The 15,865-nt window shown below is 42.3% G+C and overlaps 1 protein-coding gene across 2 annotated transcripts in view; it reads left to right on the forward strand.

Moving 5' to 3' along the window:
• The window catches only part of LOC133506120 (nck-associated protein 5-like), a 91,703-nt gene that overhangs the window by 25,214 nt on the left and 50,624 nt on the right, over positions 1-15,865 (forward strand). Inside the window, exons 1-2 of one of the 2 annotated variants that reach the window (XM_061829935.1) lie at positions 6,004-6,126; positions 13,726-13,789. In XM_061829935.1, coding sequence (XP_061685919.1) covers positions 13,787-13,789 — 3 coding nt within the window. In that variant the 5' untranslated portion in view covers positions 6,004-6,126; positions 13,726-13,786. Of the gene's footprint in view, positions 1-6,003; positions 6,127-13,725; positions 13,790-15,865 lie in introns of those variants that run through there. The other variant, XM_061829916.1, reaches the window with a different exon arrangement.

Raw genomic sequence — 15,865 nt, forward strand, 5'->3', positions numbered from 1 at the left:
CAAGGCATAACAGGCTGGCAACACGCCTGTGGGCTGGCGGCTTTCTGAGCACCATGAAAGAACCTAATCCTTCATCCAAGTATGTAGTGACGCCTGTTTTATCCATGAGGAGGCGGGTATACGTCAACCTCTGAGGAACTTTTGTTCAGACCAAAGCTATGCATTAAACGACTTTAATTTCATGAGTTTTATGAAATAATTTAATCGTACTAAGCGCCAAAGAAATCAGAAGAAACCAGACTCCTAAATTGTATGTGTAGCTCCTGAAGTGAATGACTTGCCTGATAAAGCCCTTTGAGGTCAATTTGCTGTCTCAGAATGCCTCAAATAACCTTCAGGGTGAGACAGTAAAACTGCAAAACCTTTGTCAGAAACTTCAAGTATTGATGGAATGTTAGCGGGTGTTTGAATTAAAAAAACAACCCCATGTTGTTTCACGCTTAACCATACCAAACCATAACACTACTTTGAAACATTACTATAGGACCCAATCCCTACTTTAAAACTCTTAAGAACTGCTTGAAAAACCTAACTCTTCCTTGAAACGCTAAACCTTCTCACCTGATGCCAACCATTTTGCTTGATGTCATGTTGTAACACCAAACCTGACCCCAAACCTGTCTTGTAACACGACATTTTTAAACTTAAAAAAAAAAATCCAACTTTGAATCCCAACTCCACTTGGAAGCCCTAACCCTACATGGAAACCCAACCCGTCTGGAAGCCCTAACCATACGTTAAAACCCTGAACCTGATAACTTTGTGTGCAATGAGGTGGCTGAGTGGATAAGGTGATGGATTGCTAATCCTTTGTGCTATGCATACATGGTTTTGAATCCCATCTTCGTTCATACTTAGGGTTTTGCTGTCTTAAAAACAAACCCAATTCTGAAATCCTACAACTACTCTAAACAACTCCCACTCTTTCGAAACCTTGACCTTTGGAAAAAAAAACACTTCAAAACCATATTTTATAACACTAATCCCTTGTGACCGAACTTCAGATGAGGTGGCTGAGAATTTAAGGCCATGTACTACTCATCAATTGTGCTTTGCATCCGTGGCTTTAAACACCTTCAAAGTCTACATTTTGAATTATGCCATGTCATAACACCAAACCTGACCCCAAACTGTCTTGTAACATGACTTTTTTATACCAAAAAAAAAAAAAAAACAATACAACTTTGAACCCCACCCTGTCATAACACTAAACCTGAGCCCAAACCTGTATTGAAACAAGACTTTTTGAAACCGTAAAAAAAAACAATAACTTTGAAACCTAACCCCACTTGGAAACCCAAACCTTACTTGGTATCCCCAACTCTACTTTGAAACCCTGAACCTGATTAGGTTTCAATTAGGGTTAGGGTTTCAAAGCTGGATTGGCCTGTCCAAGTAGGATTTCAAATCAGGGGGAATTTTTTTTTAAATAGTGTTAGTGTTACAAAGTAGGGTTTAGGCGTTTCAAGGCAGGTTTCATATTAGGACATGGGATACAGTAACTCTAAATATCTATGAGAATGAAATTCAAATCCACACGTGCAGAACACAATTGATAAGCCACCTCATCTGGCAGTAAATCACCAGGGTGAGTGTTTCCAAGTAAGGTTAGGGTTTCAAAGTATGTTTTCAAAGTAGGGTTAGAATTCTAAGTCAGGTGAAGGTTTACAATTCCTAAAGCTTTGGGTTTTATAGTATTGTTTCAAAATATTGTTGGGGTTTGAAAGGAGGGTTTCAAAGGTTAAGCGTTTGTATTGTAATGTCCGTCCAAGCATTTTCAGCTTGTGTCACGGTCAAGCACAAAGATAATTTTTTTTTTTTTTTACAAGTTTTCTCTGCACGTTCAGCTTTTATTGAAGATTTGAGATGCAAAGAAAGTCAGTACATGTGGTTTCAACAATTTGAGCTCTTACTTGAAATAAAATCCGGTTTATCAGTACAGTACTGGGAGTGTGCAAAGTTCCCTTTGGTGCTCATGATAGCGTGACATTTTTTGGACCGATTCCTGAGCTTCTGAGCGGCTCTTGCCAAAACATCCTCTGTGCAAAGATGAAGACCCATAGAGGCGGTGGGTGTGTGTTTTTTTTTTTTTTTTATGATTATGTAGTGTTTTGTGTAGCTCAGCCTGATAGGAGGTCATTTCCATAATACTTACCTACACCTTGGAGGCCTTGTGAAAACATCCCTTAGTCCCAGTGGAAACAGGAAGGAGAGAAAATTTGTGAAATGCAAAACAATCCCATGTAATCTTGCCGGATGAATCATTTCAGGTTTTAATGTGTTTACAAATTTTGAGATCAAAGAGAGATCACAACTATCACTGACATTTTTGTTGGTTTTGTTTTTATGGTAATGACACTGAAACACTGGAAGCCCCAAAATTATTATTCACCTTGAATGTTTCTTTGGATAAACCCAATTAGAATTAATTCTGTTAATGGAATACTTTCAGCATTTCCTGGTTCCAGAGTGGAAATGAGTTTGTGATGATGATATCTTGTCAGATTTCAATCGCAACACGCACAACCCAGCCCAGCCACTCCTGCTCAATTAGAAGAGACTGCGGGGCAGGAACATTTTTGTCCGAGTACACATTCGTCTCACCACATACAATTTCAAACAAAGAGACTCATGGGTTCTGTCAGCATGACCGTCTTGTGATTTGCATCTGTCGGGCCGCTCGCAGATCTGAGTGGGTTTGTGTTGGGTAAACAAACGGGCTTTGTGTCTACATTCTGGTATTTCCTTTGCTCATACTGCTGCAGGAAATGAGAGTTGCCATCTTGACACTTAAAATGTCTGCTGCATGCAAACCACATGCTTCCTCTTGACATTTAAAAACCGTGCTGAAATGATTAAGCTTTTTCAGTGACACGACTAGTTAGCTCCAATGACAAACGTCTCGTGTTAATAGAGGTCTCTTAGAACACACACCTAAACAGCTGAATGGAACAGTCATTTTCCGAACCCCAATGATGCATGCTAGCGTCCCCCTTGTGCCTCTGGTTTCTCTTCTGTGATCAAACCACAACGGATTAATGTCACAGAGGGAAAGTGCGGCTGATGGTTCTGGCAATTCCACTGATTGCCATAAAGTACATTCACACATTATGATGAACTATTTTAATGAACCCTAGCAGGGGTCTTGAACCACCAGGCTGTGGCCCAGTACCAGACCATAGATCATTTTGGCACAAAGCATTACATGCAGCATGAGTGTTTCACTATAAAAATTGGCTATGTTTCTTTTTCTGGCACTTCATTGTTCGCACCTCAGTAAACAAACCACAAATTGAGCACCCAGCTGAAATGACAAAAAAAAAAGAAAGAAAGAAAGAAAAACTTTCCTAGAGAACTCCTTTTAAAAGATGGTGACTTATTGACTTCAGTAAGAAGTCAATGTTAACTAGGAATATACTGCGCAGTGAGTTTTCAACAAAAATGGAGATTACAGCATTCCAAGTCTTCTCTGTTTGAACTCAAGACCAGCTTCAGTACTTCGAATACTTTCAAAGAACTTAGCTGTTCATAAATTGTTCACGAAATGAAGGACATTGTCGCGAAGTGCCTTTACTGTGAATATGTCACCATAGTTGGACAATAGACTCGCGATACGTGAACTTGTCGAGAAGTTGAACCAGCAATGCAAAAAATAAATGAGATTTGGGTTGATAAAAACATAACTGTCATTAGTATGAATACAGGGCCTTGTAGATTGGTGTCTGCTGACATTATCCATAAACAAGCTAGTCAAACTATGTTAATTGAATACATTTTTAATAACGTGCTTTTTCATGGTCTTCTCTTACATTTTGTGTAAAAAAAGGGTGTTGAAGTGCATCCTTTGCAAGTCCTATATGTTGTTACCTTTTTAAATGAACACACATTACGATGTACTCTACCAAGCTGAAGCAAATCATGCTGATTTTGAAAACAAGTCTCAACACACCAAGTCAACATGGCATCTTTAATTTGTTTGTGTACTAGCATATCTGAATTTTACTAACCATTCCTTGAACAAGGCTATGTTCCACTGCACTTGCATTCTGAGAGCCCTTCACCCTTCCCCATATCGATCTGCCGGCGACTGTCCCAGCACCGTCCTGTCTCCTTCCCTTCGCCTACAGGCTCCCTGTGGAATGCTAGCCTAGCCTGATTGCGTCTATGTCTACGTGTGACATCAGTGGAGCCAGGCTGACTGTATGAGCAGCCAAATGTTTCCAAACACAGGAATTTCTCAATGACACAACTAACAGTACAGATTGCAATGCTTGAATGACCGCAGCAGATTTATCTGGACCATTTTGCATCCACCGGTATGGGACAGACTATAAACACGTGCGCATGAGAGACGCTTATGTTTCAAGTTGTAGCAACATGCTTTTTTTTTTTTTTTTTTTTTGCAAGTTCAACTAAACAACCACATCATTTTTCCTAAATTGAAGAGGCAGATTGCGTGCAGGAGGTCAGTACAAAAAAACAGAAAACCATCATCACTGGCCGCTTACTGCTGATGTAATTACCATAGAACACTGCCTTCGATATTTTTTGATTATGCCAAACATGAACGTGTTAATGCTGACTCAGCCAGCCATTTGTCATTTTTTTCAATGGCTTCTAATTGGCAGCCACCTGCTCTGAGAGTTAAATCGTGCTGGCTCAGTATTCAGACCTTCCTGCGAGACAGCTGCGCTAATGTTAAACACGATTATCTTGCTGCGTAACACTCATCATCATCAGCCATTGTGAATCTTTCTGATTTTTATGATGATAAATGAGGCAGCGGGGTCCTAACAACGTGAAGCATCTTTCCTTTTTCTTTATCAACCTTCTCTAGATACCTCCCTGCCCCCAGCCTCCCTCCAGAATTCTCCCTTCTCCTGCAGGCTAATTTCCTCACATGGTTGGTGTCATTGTTCTTTCAGCACATTAGTGGCAGTGAATGTGGGGCCAAGTGGCCTCGACTCCAAGTCAGACCGGTCCCTTTCTTTTCCCTCTTTAACTGTCTGCTTCTGTCAACCGGACCCTTTTAATTCCCCCTTTATTCCCTCCCCTTCCCGGTTCCCATCTCACTGGTCCCATTGGGAGGCAGACAAAAGAGGATGCCCCCCATTCCTTTTTTCCCTCATCTTCTTCCTCCCCATTTGTTCCATCTCTCTCCGTTCTTGCTCGCAGGCCTGGTGGAGGCTGAATTTTGTCACAGCCATTCAGCTGAGACTGATTATGATTGCAGCAGATGGATGAGCTCAGTCCGGTCAGACCCCCTTTTCTCACTCTGCCTTTCACCTTCCCCAGTGCTTCACTCCTTCAGTAAGCATTGCTTGACCTCAACTCGTTTTCTTCTAACATGGCCCATTCTTGTGACTTGAAACAGACTTTTTTTGTATGGTTTATATACAGTTACTTCATATGTTGCTGAATTGGTGCTTGTTCTAAAGTGAGAGTAACAAGCTTTTGTTTTTTTTTTTCAAACCCTCCTGTTTCCTCCTAGCAATCTTAAATAGTGTTTATTCCTACATCACATACAGGAGCCAGCTAGCTCGTTCTTATCCACCCCCACATTGCAATCACTCCCTCCCAAAAATTCCACCTCCTCCTCGTTGCAAACCCCCACTTGGCTCTCTCCCTGCTGCAAGGCACTACCTTCAGAGATGCAGCAGTGAACACATGTTCAGTGTCCTGCTCAGAGGAGAGAAAAGGTCTGAGGGAGAGACAGAACCCGAGCTGTACAATACTACTGAGGGGAGATAAAGCCCGGGGGGCGGGGCGGGCAGGGGGAAGGCTCACATCGCTGTGTGTTGATATGAAAGAGACCACAGCTGAGAGTCAGAGCGCATGTAGAGAGAGGTAGGAAAGCAGTGTCGAGAGGAGAGTCCATGCATGTTGGCAGCCTGAGAGAGGGCTGGAGAAAGGGAACCACAGAGTAGCTACAAGAGGGGTCACGAAGAAAGTGGGGCGCCTGGGGTTATGTCCAGTCGGGAGGCGAGGGAGCTGTGACGAGGTGTGGATGTAAACTTTCTCATCGACGGGGAACAGCGGGGGCCAGCTGCAGAGAGGGAGGCAAACGAGCTGGTGGATTACCATGAGTATCTTCTGACTGCGCCAGAATGCTGCATCTCCACCAGGGTAAGACTCAGTATTCATGATGGCTGATGCTTGTGGTCCACAGTTCACTAAAGCAATATTTGCACACATATAAACAAAAGAGTATATGTGGAGAATAACCAACCAATATTCATGTGCAAGTAACAATCTCGGATCTACCCGGACAGTTGGGAGGGTTAGTGGGAGAGTGGACGGGGGGAATTCCGTATCCTGTTGCTAGTGGCAACAGAATATGCGTGATTAACCACGTTGACTGTGATTGATAGCAGAAGGAAACGGATAGCTGTCATGTAGACTATGCTTGCAGGGAGATTTATGTGCACAGGAATGCTGCCCACCTCCTCTTCCATCCCCTCACACTCTCAAACAGATTAAGATTTTCTTGGCAGTCTGCTAAAGCCCAGCCATATTTAAAGACCACAGACATGCATGTGGTTGCTGCAGCCCTTCAGTACAATGAATGGACAGTTTAACTTATTATGTTATCTCTAAAAACAGAACCATATGAGAAGATGATAGTGAAGCATGGGAGAGTCGACTGGAACTATCACTCTTGTTGGCTTTGACAAAATGCCAGAAATAAAAACCATGGGAATGAGCGACATCCAATTTTGACAGCAAAAAATAGATCCTTCCATGAAGTCATTGCTTAGAAGCCACCCATCGAGAGACAAAAGTAATTTGCCATTTTCGTAGAGAAAGATGAACACCATCAACATGTACAGTGCTTTGTTTGCATGCAAGTTCCATTTCCACTTGTGCCTTTTTCGGGGAAGTTGGGGAATATGTCCACTTGTGCCTGAGGCAGATGTGTTGGCACACTGGGCACTTTGAGGCTGCCTCCATGTGAAATCTACCTGGGGATTACTGGGTAAGAGGATTGGCAAATGGAGGGATTTGATTTTGTTGAATTAAAAGTGTAATTCTCTCCATTGTGGCCATGCTACAAAAATGTTTCCCCGTCATTTTGATTTTTATTTTGGTATTCCTTTGGGTTACTAGAAAAGACAATTTGTCCGTAACAGTTCACCAAGTCTAATTGAAACACCACCACTGGGACTGTTTGGATAATCATTACCCAGAATTCAATGTTTGGTCAGAAGACACATCACTACGAAGAGCCCACTGCCATACACTGTACGTTTGGCTGCATTTGTATTTCCTTTTCGTCACATTGTTTTTCAGTCCTCTTCATGCAGTTTTACAACCCAAGCAAAACCCCCCCGCCTGCATATAATGTTCTAGATTTGTTTACCCTCAGCAAGCATGTTGGGCTCAGCTCAAAGTGAATTATTGAGGAATGTTCTTCCGTTTAATGGATGGTCTAGTGGGCCTCAACATGGAAGTCTTCCCCTTTCTTTGACAGCCAATTGTTGGGAAGTGGGGGTGTCCTCCTTCCAGGCAACTTTCCCACAGGGTTCCCACCACCATCCCATCTATGCTGGCACAGCAGACTGAAGGTAAATGAAATCAGGACGATGTGGTTTTTGTTGTGTTGGCTTGGCCAGGAAGGTGCATTAAGTTCAATTGGCCACACACAAACACCAAATTTATGAACAATGAAAGGCTTTTATTTGCCTGCAGTCATTTGGCTGTTGCATACAAAGATGCTACTGCCTGGAAACACATCTTTGTCGAGGATGCTCATCTTTTTGTGGTCTCTGAATGGCCAGGCTGGCACCATGTGAGGGCACCAAGGTGTGCAAGTAAACAGCCTACTTTCCAAAAAGGGTGGCTAACACAAACCTCTATTGTTGATTAATATTATAACGATGCCTTAGATAGTCTTAACTCCTTAACAAGATGTTTTTAGGTCACATAGTTGTCCCACATTCCTGCTTCGAGCAAGATCATATGTTGCCATCCTAGTTTACGGCTCTAAGGTGCTGGCACACTTTCACAACCAAATGTATCATACAGATTTTTTGGAACCAAGCCAGCAAAGAAACAAGACAATATTTTCAGAATTCTGAACTTGTCACGGAGGTCAGGTTATGAGGGTGAGCTGCTGAAAAAGGAGGGGTCTTATATGCATCAGTGGAGGGGCAGAGAATGTCAACAAATTTGAGCTTCGGACTATCTGGGCTATAAATCAGCAAGTAATAGTTACAGAAGCATGCATGGCTGGAGTCCAGCTGTTGGAGGTATCGACGCAGCTGGAGAACCTCACAGTCCGGTTCTTTTTCCAAACACCTCTTGTGCTCTGTTTAAACCTTTTAGACATTTGCCTTTTGTCTTTGCTGAGAGTGAATTATTGCAAGTAAAAGCCCTTGAATGACTTAAGTGCCGGCATGCCAGAAGTCCAACATGAGGCTGCTATGCCAATTTCCCCCTCCTGAAAGGGTTTGCATAGCAGACCCTGAGCTCAAGTCCTCTTGTTTACGCATGTTCCAATTGTATGTGAAGCAGTTTATCCACTACTGTAAAGAGTACCGTACGACCAACGCTCAGGAAACGATGTGTTGACATACAACATAAAATATACTTTACCCTCTTGGTCTCCATGAGTCAGCAGAACATTCCAGTAAATATGAGTCCTTCTTGCCCAGTTGGGTCAAGCCAGGTCAGGCAGAACAATGCGTGAAAAGTCTGAATTACAGTGCACGCAGTGAGTGTTATAATGAACTTTTAAATGTTCCTTCAGACAAAGGCTTGGCTTTGCCCCAATGCAAAGTGCAAATCAGCCCCAAAAATAAGAAAAAAACAAAAAACAAAACGTAAAAAAAAGACAACATGCGTTTTAGGTTTTGTGTGTAGACAGTAGCGTTGAGAGTTAATCGCTTCTTCTTCTTCAAATGTCAAGGCAGGCAAGCGAGTCGATAAGACATTTTAAGAATGTGTCCCCAATGGTTGCATTTATTACAGGACAAATTCATTCAACACATTTTCAGGTATCCTCTTGTTTAACAGAAATTTCACACCATGCAGTTTTTATCTGCCATTAGAATTCAATTTCCTACTCGTGCCTCAGTCAACCAATAGTAGGTGTGTTAAGCACAAAAGTGAAATAATGTTCATTGGAAAAGATGAAACGCATGCACAAGATAATTCCTTCATCTTAAGGCCAGGAATGTTTGTGTGTCACAACAAGGTGCGTCTGGAAGGCACTTTATTGTCTTTGAAATCTTTAATCATTTATCATCTCATCTCATCATTGCTCAGGTCCACTTCATTTCCTCGTTCCACATTTAGAAATTCGAATCTTCAGACTATGTGTTGGCATCCTAGTTCAATCCTTAGGCCCCGTGAGTCAGCCATCTGGGCATGCGCTCATCTGTGGCGTTTCATTCCATCTGATCAGGAATGCGTCCATGACATGGAAACAATTGAGGTTTGGCGCTGCATCGGTATGAGAAAACATTTGGGGGACGGGCAGTGAGGTGGTTGTTAGCCACGCTTGACAAGGAGTTGAGCTCATGCTTTGCAACTCAGGAGATGTCTTGGAGAAGTACCTGCTTTTTGTATTTTGCTGCTTGTGGTTTTTGGAGAGGTTGGTGTATCTGTTTGATCCTGTGTTGGGCCCACCAATTTCTTTAATGTTGCAGATAATTTGCTGAGATTGCGTTACAACTTTCATAAGCGGAGACATTTCTCCTTAGTTCATTCATCAACTGAAACCCATTTTCCCCAATCTGTATGATTCAATTCAGTAAGATACGGTACATAAATCATTTTTTTCCAACCATACTACTGTTTGGCATCTTTTATTTCTCTGATGTCAACAGGAGGGAGGAGCCAAAGAACCAGACACATTGCAGTCCATGATTGGTTCATCCTTATCTTGCGTGTCAGTCAAACATTCTGCCTGTAATTATATATGTATGGTCAATATTCCATGAGGAAAACAATCAGGGTTCACCATTGAAATCAATGTCATGGTGTTGTTGTTTCTTTGTCAGTGCATCTTTTATGGATAGAAGCAAATCATCAATTGAGCCAGTGTCAAGAAAGTACAGATTTTATCACTGTGAGAAAAGTGTAAACAATTCTGAGCTCCTTTGATGTGGATCATGTCACCGTGTGACTCCGCGCAACAAGCCATGAGCTCAAGAGCCTGATCTACTTTGCCTTTGGGCACACAAACAGTTGACATGATGATACAGAATGTGCTACTGTACAGACTAAAGACATTCGCCTCTAGCATGAGGAGATTCTTTGTGTGCACTCGCTCCTCACATTTCACCAAGTCAATAATTAATGGTCTGCTACTGTGAGGTAAGGCCCTTCTTTATCAGGCCCCTCCTGCCAGCCGCAAGGGTGTGTACACCGCTGACATGTGGCTCCCGTTTGTTTCTCTGCCGCTGTCCAGCGCACACAGCGTCAGCATCAGGAGACAGGAGGTGTCCAGCTGCGGGTGAGGCTCCGTCTAAGATTGTGCATCTCACTGATGGTTTGGACCAATTGAGCGGTCACAGATGTGTGAGCCCCCCCACACGCCCAGCCCCCAGACACTTGAAACAGAAGAGTGTTTGCTGACTTTATGCTTTCTCTGCCCAGCTCCTGGAAACTGTTAAGCATCATTGGATAGTGGGCTGTGACTGTGTTACAAGCGTATTATCCCAAGTATAATTGGGCAAGGAAGAACCAAATAACCAGGAAGTTTAAAACAAATTGATATTTAACTGACTGCCGTGAGGGATGCCTCGGCGGGCTCGCTGGCTCACACAAAGAGGGTCTTGCATGGGATCTGACAGTTATGTAAACAGTCACTAGCCGATTAAGGGTGGGAATGACCGGTGCTGAACCAGAGCCAGTATGTAGCCAGTACCTCTATGTGGGCCACAGGATTGCGTGCACGTCAGAGCTCTTAACCCAGCGGGGGCACAGATACTAATACATAAATGCATGGCAGCGATAGCCAACGTGTAATCATTTGTGCAACCCTGTGTACCCTTGTGGCTCAAAATGACAGGTTGAGGTCACTTGCAAACTCTGTGACAATATAGAGGAAATATTTATCAGCTATTCTACATTTTGAGATATACCTCTCTGTAGGTCTGACACAAATATACACTCCGGCATTGTACAATATGCCTGAAACATTTTGCAATGTTTAATCTGTCAGCCTCTTTCTGTCGAAAGGGGATTAAATGAGTGCATTCATGTGGGTTTCTCTGCCATTAACAACAAACAAGCAGTGACAGCAACAGAAACATTTGCGAACCTCCCACAATGCAGTTCAAAGTCCAATATGTCTACATTCTTGCTGTGATCGGTTGTCATTACCCTGATGATGGATGCAATTGGGCGTCGTGAATTATAATGATGAAATTGATGAACCCACCAGCCCACATCCAAAGAACGTGTATGGGGATCTACCTTCTCAGTGTGGTCATGTGGTTTGTTCACTTTTATCCATATTACACAAACTACATATGAGCCACTCGACCAAGAAAGATTAGGAGTGAAGTACTGGTGCTTGCAACCACTGAAATTAAAGAACAGGGTCAAGACGTTGGAGGAATATTTTTAAAAACATTTTTCTAAATATTACTGAACAGTGTAGACAATGTTTATGCCATTTTAACCTTCCCAAATGTAGGAAAAGAGTAAAAAGTAAAACATAAAAACTCTACTTTTATGTTTTGTGACAAACTTACATTTAGTTGTTTTTCACTGAAAGTAATTCATTCATGAATAATATGACTGCATTGCAATTGTACTACGTTAAACTGCTTATGTGTTAGTTTTGAATTACTTTCAGAAAAAAACATCTGGGTAATGCTGGCATTTAACTTTCCTACATACATACTTTTAACTAGACAACAACAGATTACAAATGATTGAATTACTTATTTCAGAAACTCAAACATTCACGTTTTGTTTATACAATTAAAATCAAGTTAGTTGCGAAAATATCCTAATTCCACGAACTGGTTTTATTCAATCTGGTGATTCTTTGCCATACTTGTGGTGTTGGCTCATGTGCATACTATAGATTTTATTGGAATTGATAACTGAATTCTGAATCCCTGGACCAGCAAATTTTTTGAGTGCTGACTGTACTTGAGCTCTACGATCCCACATCAGTCCCATTCACATGTGGAAGGAAATCTTTATTTGAGCCAACAATGGCTTTAAACAGATTTAAATTCCAATTACCTGATGTTTGCTGGTGCTTGTGGAACGGTCCCACATGAGCTAAGCTTGGAACGTAACACAATGTGGACTGACGCCAGGCCAAGCTCGGTGTAACAAAACAAAAACTGCAAGATTGTTGAAATGACGTCTGGTCCCCACCAAGACGGAATGTTGTGGAACAAGTGGACAGGATCATTAAAGCATTGTGCAACTGGTCACACTTGGTTCTTTCATGATTTGCCACGTGGATTTGCAACAACCTTCATATGTGCGAAAGAATCGCTAAATTAAATACAAATAAAATATATTTCAAATCTAATAATACAATCAAACATAATTAGCATTTTAGCTCTGCTCTGCATTTTTTCGTACAGTTAAGTTTAAGGGCAGTTCCACTTTGATCTTATAGAGCAATTGATTTTAATTGAATCAACATGTAGGTCGTTTTATTTTCAAATGTTTCTATATCTACCAAGTACATTTACTTTTTTCAGGAATAAAACATGGCTCATTTTGAATGATTAGGCCTGCCCTGTTACTTTATTTTAATGCCCTCATTATGGTGGTACTTGGAGAGTTAAGTGTTTTTTTTGTTGTTTTTTTTTTGAGGTTGTTCATGGTGCAGACAGTTTAATTGCCTCAGGCCTCTGATATGAGTGTGCACACACCCAGACACACACACTTTAGACTCTACACCATAGCTCTTCTTTGGTTAGTCACTCCCTCACTGTTTTTTTTTTTTTTAAACAATGCCGCCATTGCTGGAATACATCTGTTGTCATTTAAAGGGAGCCTCATTGTTTCAGTCCAGACACACCATTCATCAATGAGTCGCAAAGTTCCCCGGCTGATTTTTTTAATCACCAGGTGTTTCTGCCCGGGCAGGTATGTAGACAGCTGAGAAACTCTGAGGTCATGTTGAGATTTGCAAAGTCTTGAGTTTAGAGTTCTTTCAGTGTTTCAGTGTTTAAAGTCACATGTTTGGGGAACAATAATCATTTGGATACTCATTTCTGCACTACACTTGTTTTTTTTTTTTTTTTTTTTTTAAAGTCAGACTACCCAAGACTATGCAAGACAAAACGTGACTAAACTGTTGCAGAACCTTGATTCGGTTTAGCCTTCTCGAGAGGCCGTAAAACATAAAGCTTTATTACCCGGTCATCCCGTTAACAATTTGGAATGGTCCCACGTGTACAACGGCTTTAACCCACACATTTCATTTCTTTCTTTGGGTTTGTTCACGTGTTGGATGTTTAAGAAGGAAGGAGAGCGTGCCATGGTCTTTCTAAGTATTTTTTTTTCATGACAAAGTACAAAGTTACTTGATGTACTCAAACAGGCCAACACAGTGTTTTAGCTGCAAGAACTGTGTAGTTGATTGCTGTTTCTAATTATCCATGATGACCTAAATTAGTGAAATCAACTGACCTCTGAATGACGATAAATGGAAAATGCAAGATAGCTTTTGGGGGATGTGTGGTGGGGGAATCATCATGTCACTTTGCTTATTTCCCACTTTCTCTCATTTTTGTATAGGGAAAAACTGGCCGTGGCTCGCCTGCAGAGGGAAGTCGCGCGGAGCAAGAGTGAGGGAACAATGGTAAAGTACCCTGCAGCAACTTTGCATGAGTCAGTCACATGGCGCCTTCTCATCAACTGGTTCTATAGGAGACGATCATGGGAATTAAATTATCTAAAATAAAACACGCTACAGACAAAAATCCTGATGCTAGGCAATGCTTCCCAGTGCAAATGGGGAGGTCACACCGTAGGGCCAACAAACCCCGTGATGCAATGCAGTTCAGCTGATAACTTCAATACACACAACCAGAGTATTAGTTAAAAGCCCTTCAGCATACTGTGATCACCATGGAAGTTCATATATACATTAGAATGTGAGCATTAATTATGTCGTAAAAGGAGATGAATGCTGATGCCAGCAAGGTCACATTGAGTCGTTTTCCCACACTTCTGACCCTTCTCTGACCTCTATCTGACCCTTCCATGCCATCATGCCACTCCATCTTGCAATATACATGGCCATTAAATTCATATGCACTTATACAGGCTTTTTCCAGGTTTTGCTTCAGGGCAAACTATATCAAATGGATACTTGTCCTTGTCAGTCTATACAGGAGCTGTGTCCCGGCTGCTGTTTCCTCACTGTGTACGTGCACACACTGCAATTCTTTGTGTGGCATCTATGTCATTGCCTCCTCCTGTAACACTAACCTCGCCGACCTCCGCCAAGGAAAACATCTCATTGGCCACGGAGAGCTGCTCAAACTCTAGCGGGCGCATACCATGCTAATTATGTCTTAGGAGGAGTGTGTGTGTGTGTGTGTGTGTTGTATGCATGCACATGGTGGCAAGAGGGGGGATGAGTTATCTGTACAAGACAGAAGCTGGTAGGGGGGTATCACTAAGCACCATTTGAAATTGGGATTATCCCAGTTGGAGTCCCCTCGCATTCGTTTTCTGTCGCTTTCTGGCATTCCTGGGAGGCATCGCAGCTCTGCACTAGGAAGGGGAAAAAAGGTGCATGGAGGAGATAGCTGCGTGGTGAAAAGTGGAAGCCAGCAGCGACTTGTGAACCACTTCCATCCTTTGCCCCTCCCGTCTTCCTCTGCTAAATAGAGAAGATTAAATAGTAAAGGACGTGTGATGCTCCTCGTTGGGAACAGATCCCAGGCAGATAGTAGTCACCTCGCTGGATGTCTCTGTAGAGACATCACACAGTTAGCGGCACATCATGCGGGTCTCTTGAGTGCATGTTGTGTTTCAGGTGGAGCTCCTGTTGTGAGACGTGACTACTGACTGCACCTCCTTACAAAACTTGTGGTTATGGATCTTTTGGGGGAATCACTGGAAGCTTATTGAACAATTTGCTGGTGCGAACTCGCAAACTTTATTGTCACACCAGAGGGATTTGATATTAGTTCAGCTGGAACTTCATCACAGTCTGGTAATGCAAATTGAAAACTCCTGCAAGAAAAACAGATCTTGACAGAGGTCATTTTTGTTTTTTTGAGGGCTGTGCCTAAAAAGCTCATCTGTTCTGAGTCCAACTGCTGATTAACAGGCTCATCCTCTCTCTAGGTTTCTTCTGGAATTCTTCCCAGAGGCGTGGTGCTGGGCAGGGCCACTGTTTTTTTTTAAGCCACAGTCTGAGTCGATTTGGGGAGGGGACAGGATGTGAGGTTTCCTGTCAGCCTCAAAACACATGTACACATGCAGACTCATAAAGAGAGTGTTACATGCATTGCTGGGGTTGGGTGGGGGGGGGGTGTCTCCCCATTAAAAAGGCATTTGGACTGTTAGCTAAGTTTATGGCCACTGGAAACGGCTGTGTAAACAACACGTGAAAAGAAACAATCTCAACCTCGGGAGCTTTATTTTTCTTTGAGGTCTGTGGACACGCTGATACGTCAGCCGAAGAGACAGCATACACACACAGGTGCTGCTGTCAAGGTTTGGCCTGACGGTTGAGGCCGCACTTGACTGAATTTGAGCAATAAAAGATGTCAAGACAAATGTAGATGTGAAAAAGGGATGCTTTGCCACTAGAACACATTTTGTGATAGTTCAAATTCTTCATTTCATAAAAGTAACATGTTGAAATTATCACGAAATTGGTTTGTTTTTCTTAATGACTGTATCCAATCCATAAGAAATT

The sequence above is a fragment of the Syngnathoides biaculeatus genome, chromosome 2, assembly GCF_019802595.1.
Source record: "Syngnathoides biaculeatus isolate LvHL_M chromosome 2, ASM1980259v1, whole genome shotgun sequence".
NCBI classification, from domain to species: Eukaryota; Metazoa; Chordata; class Actinopteri; order Syngnathiformes; family Syngnathidae; genus Syngnathoides; species Syngnathoides biaculeatus.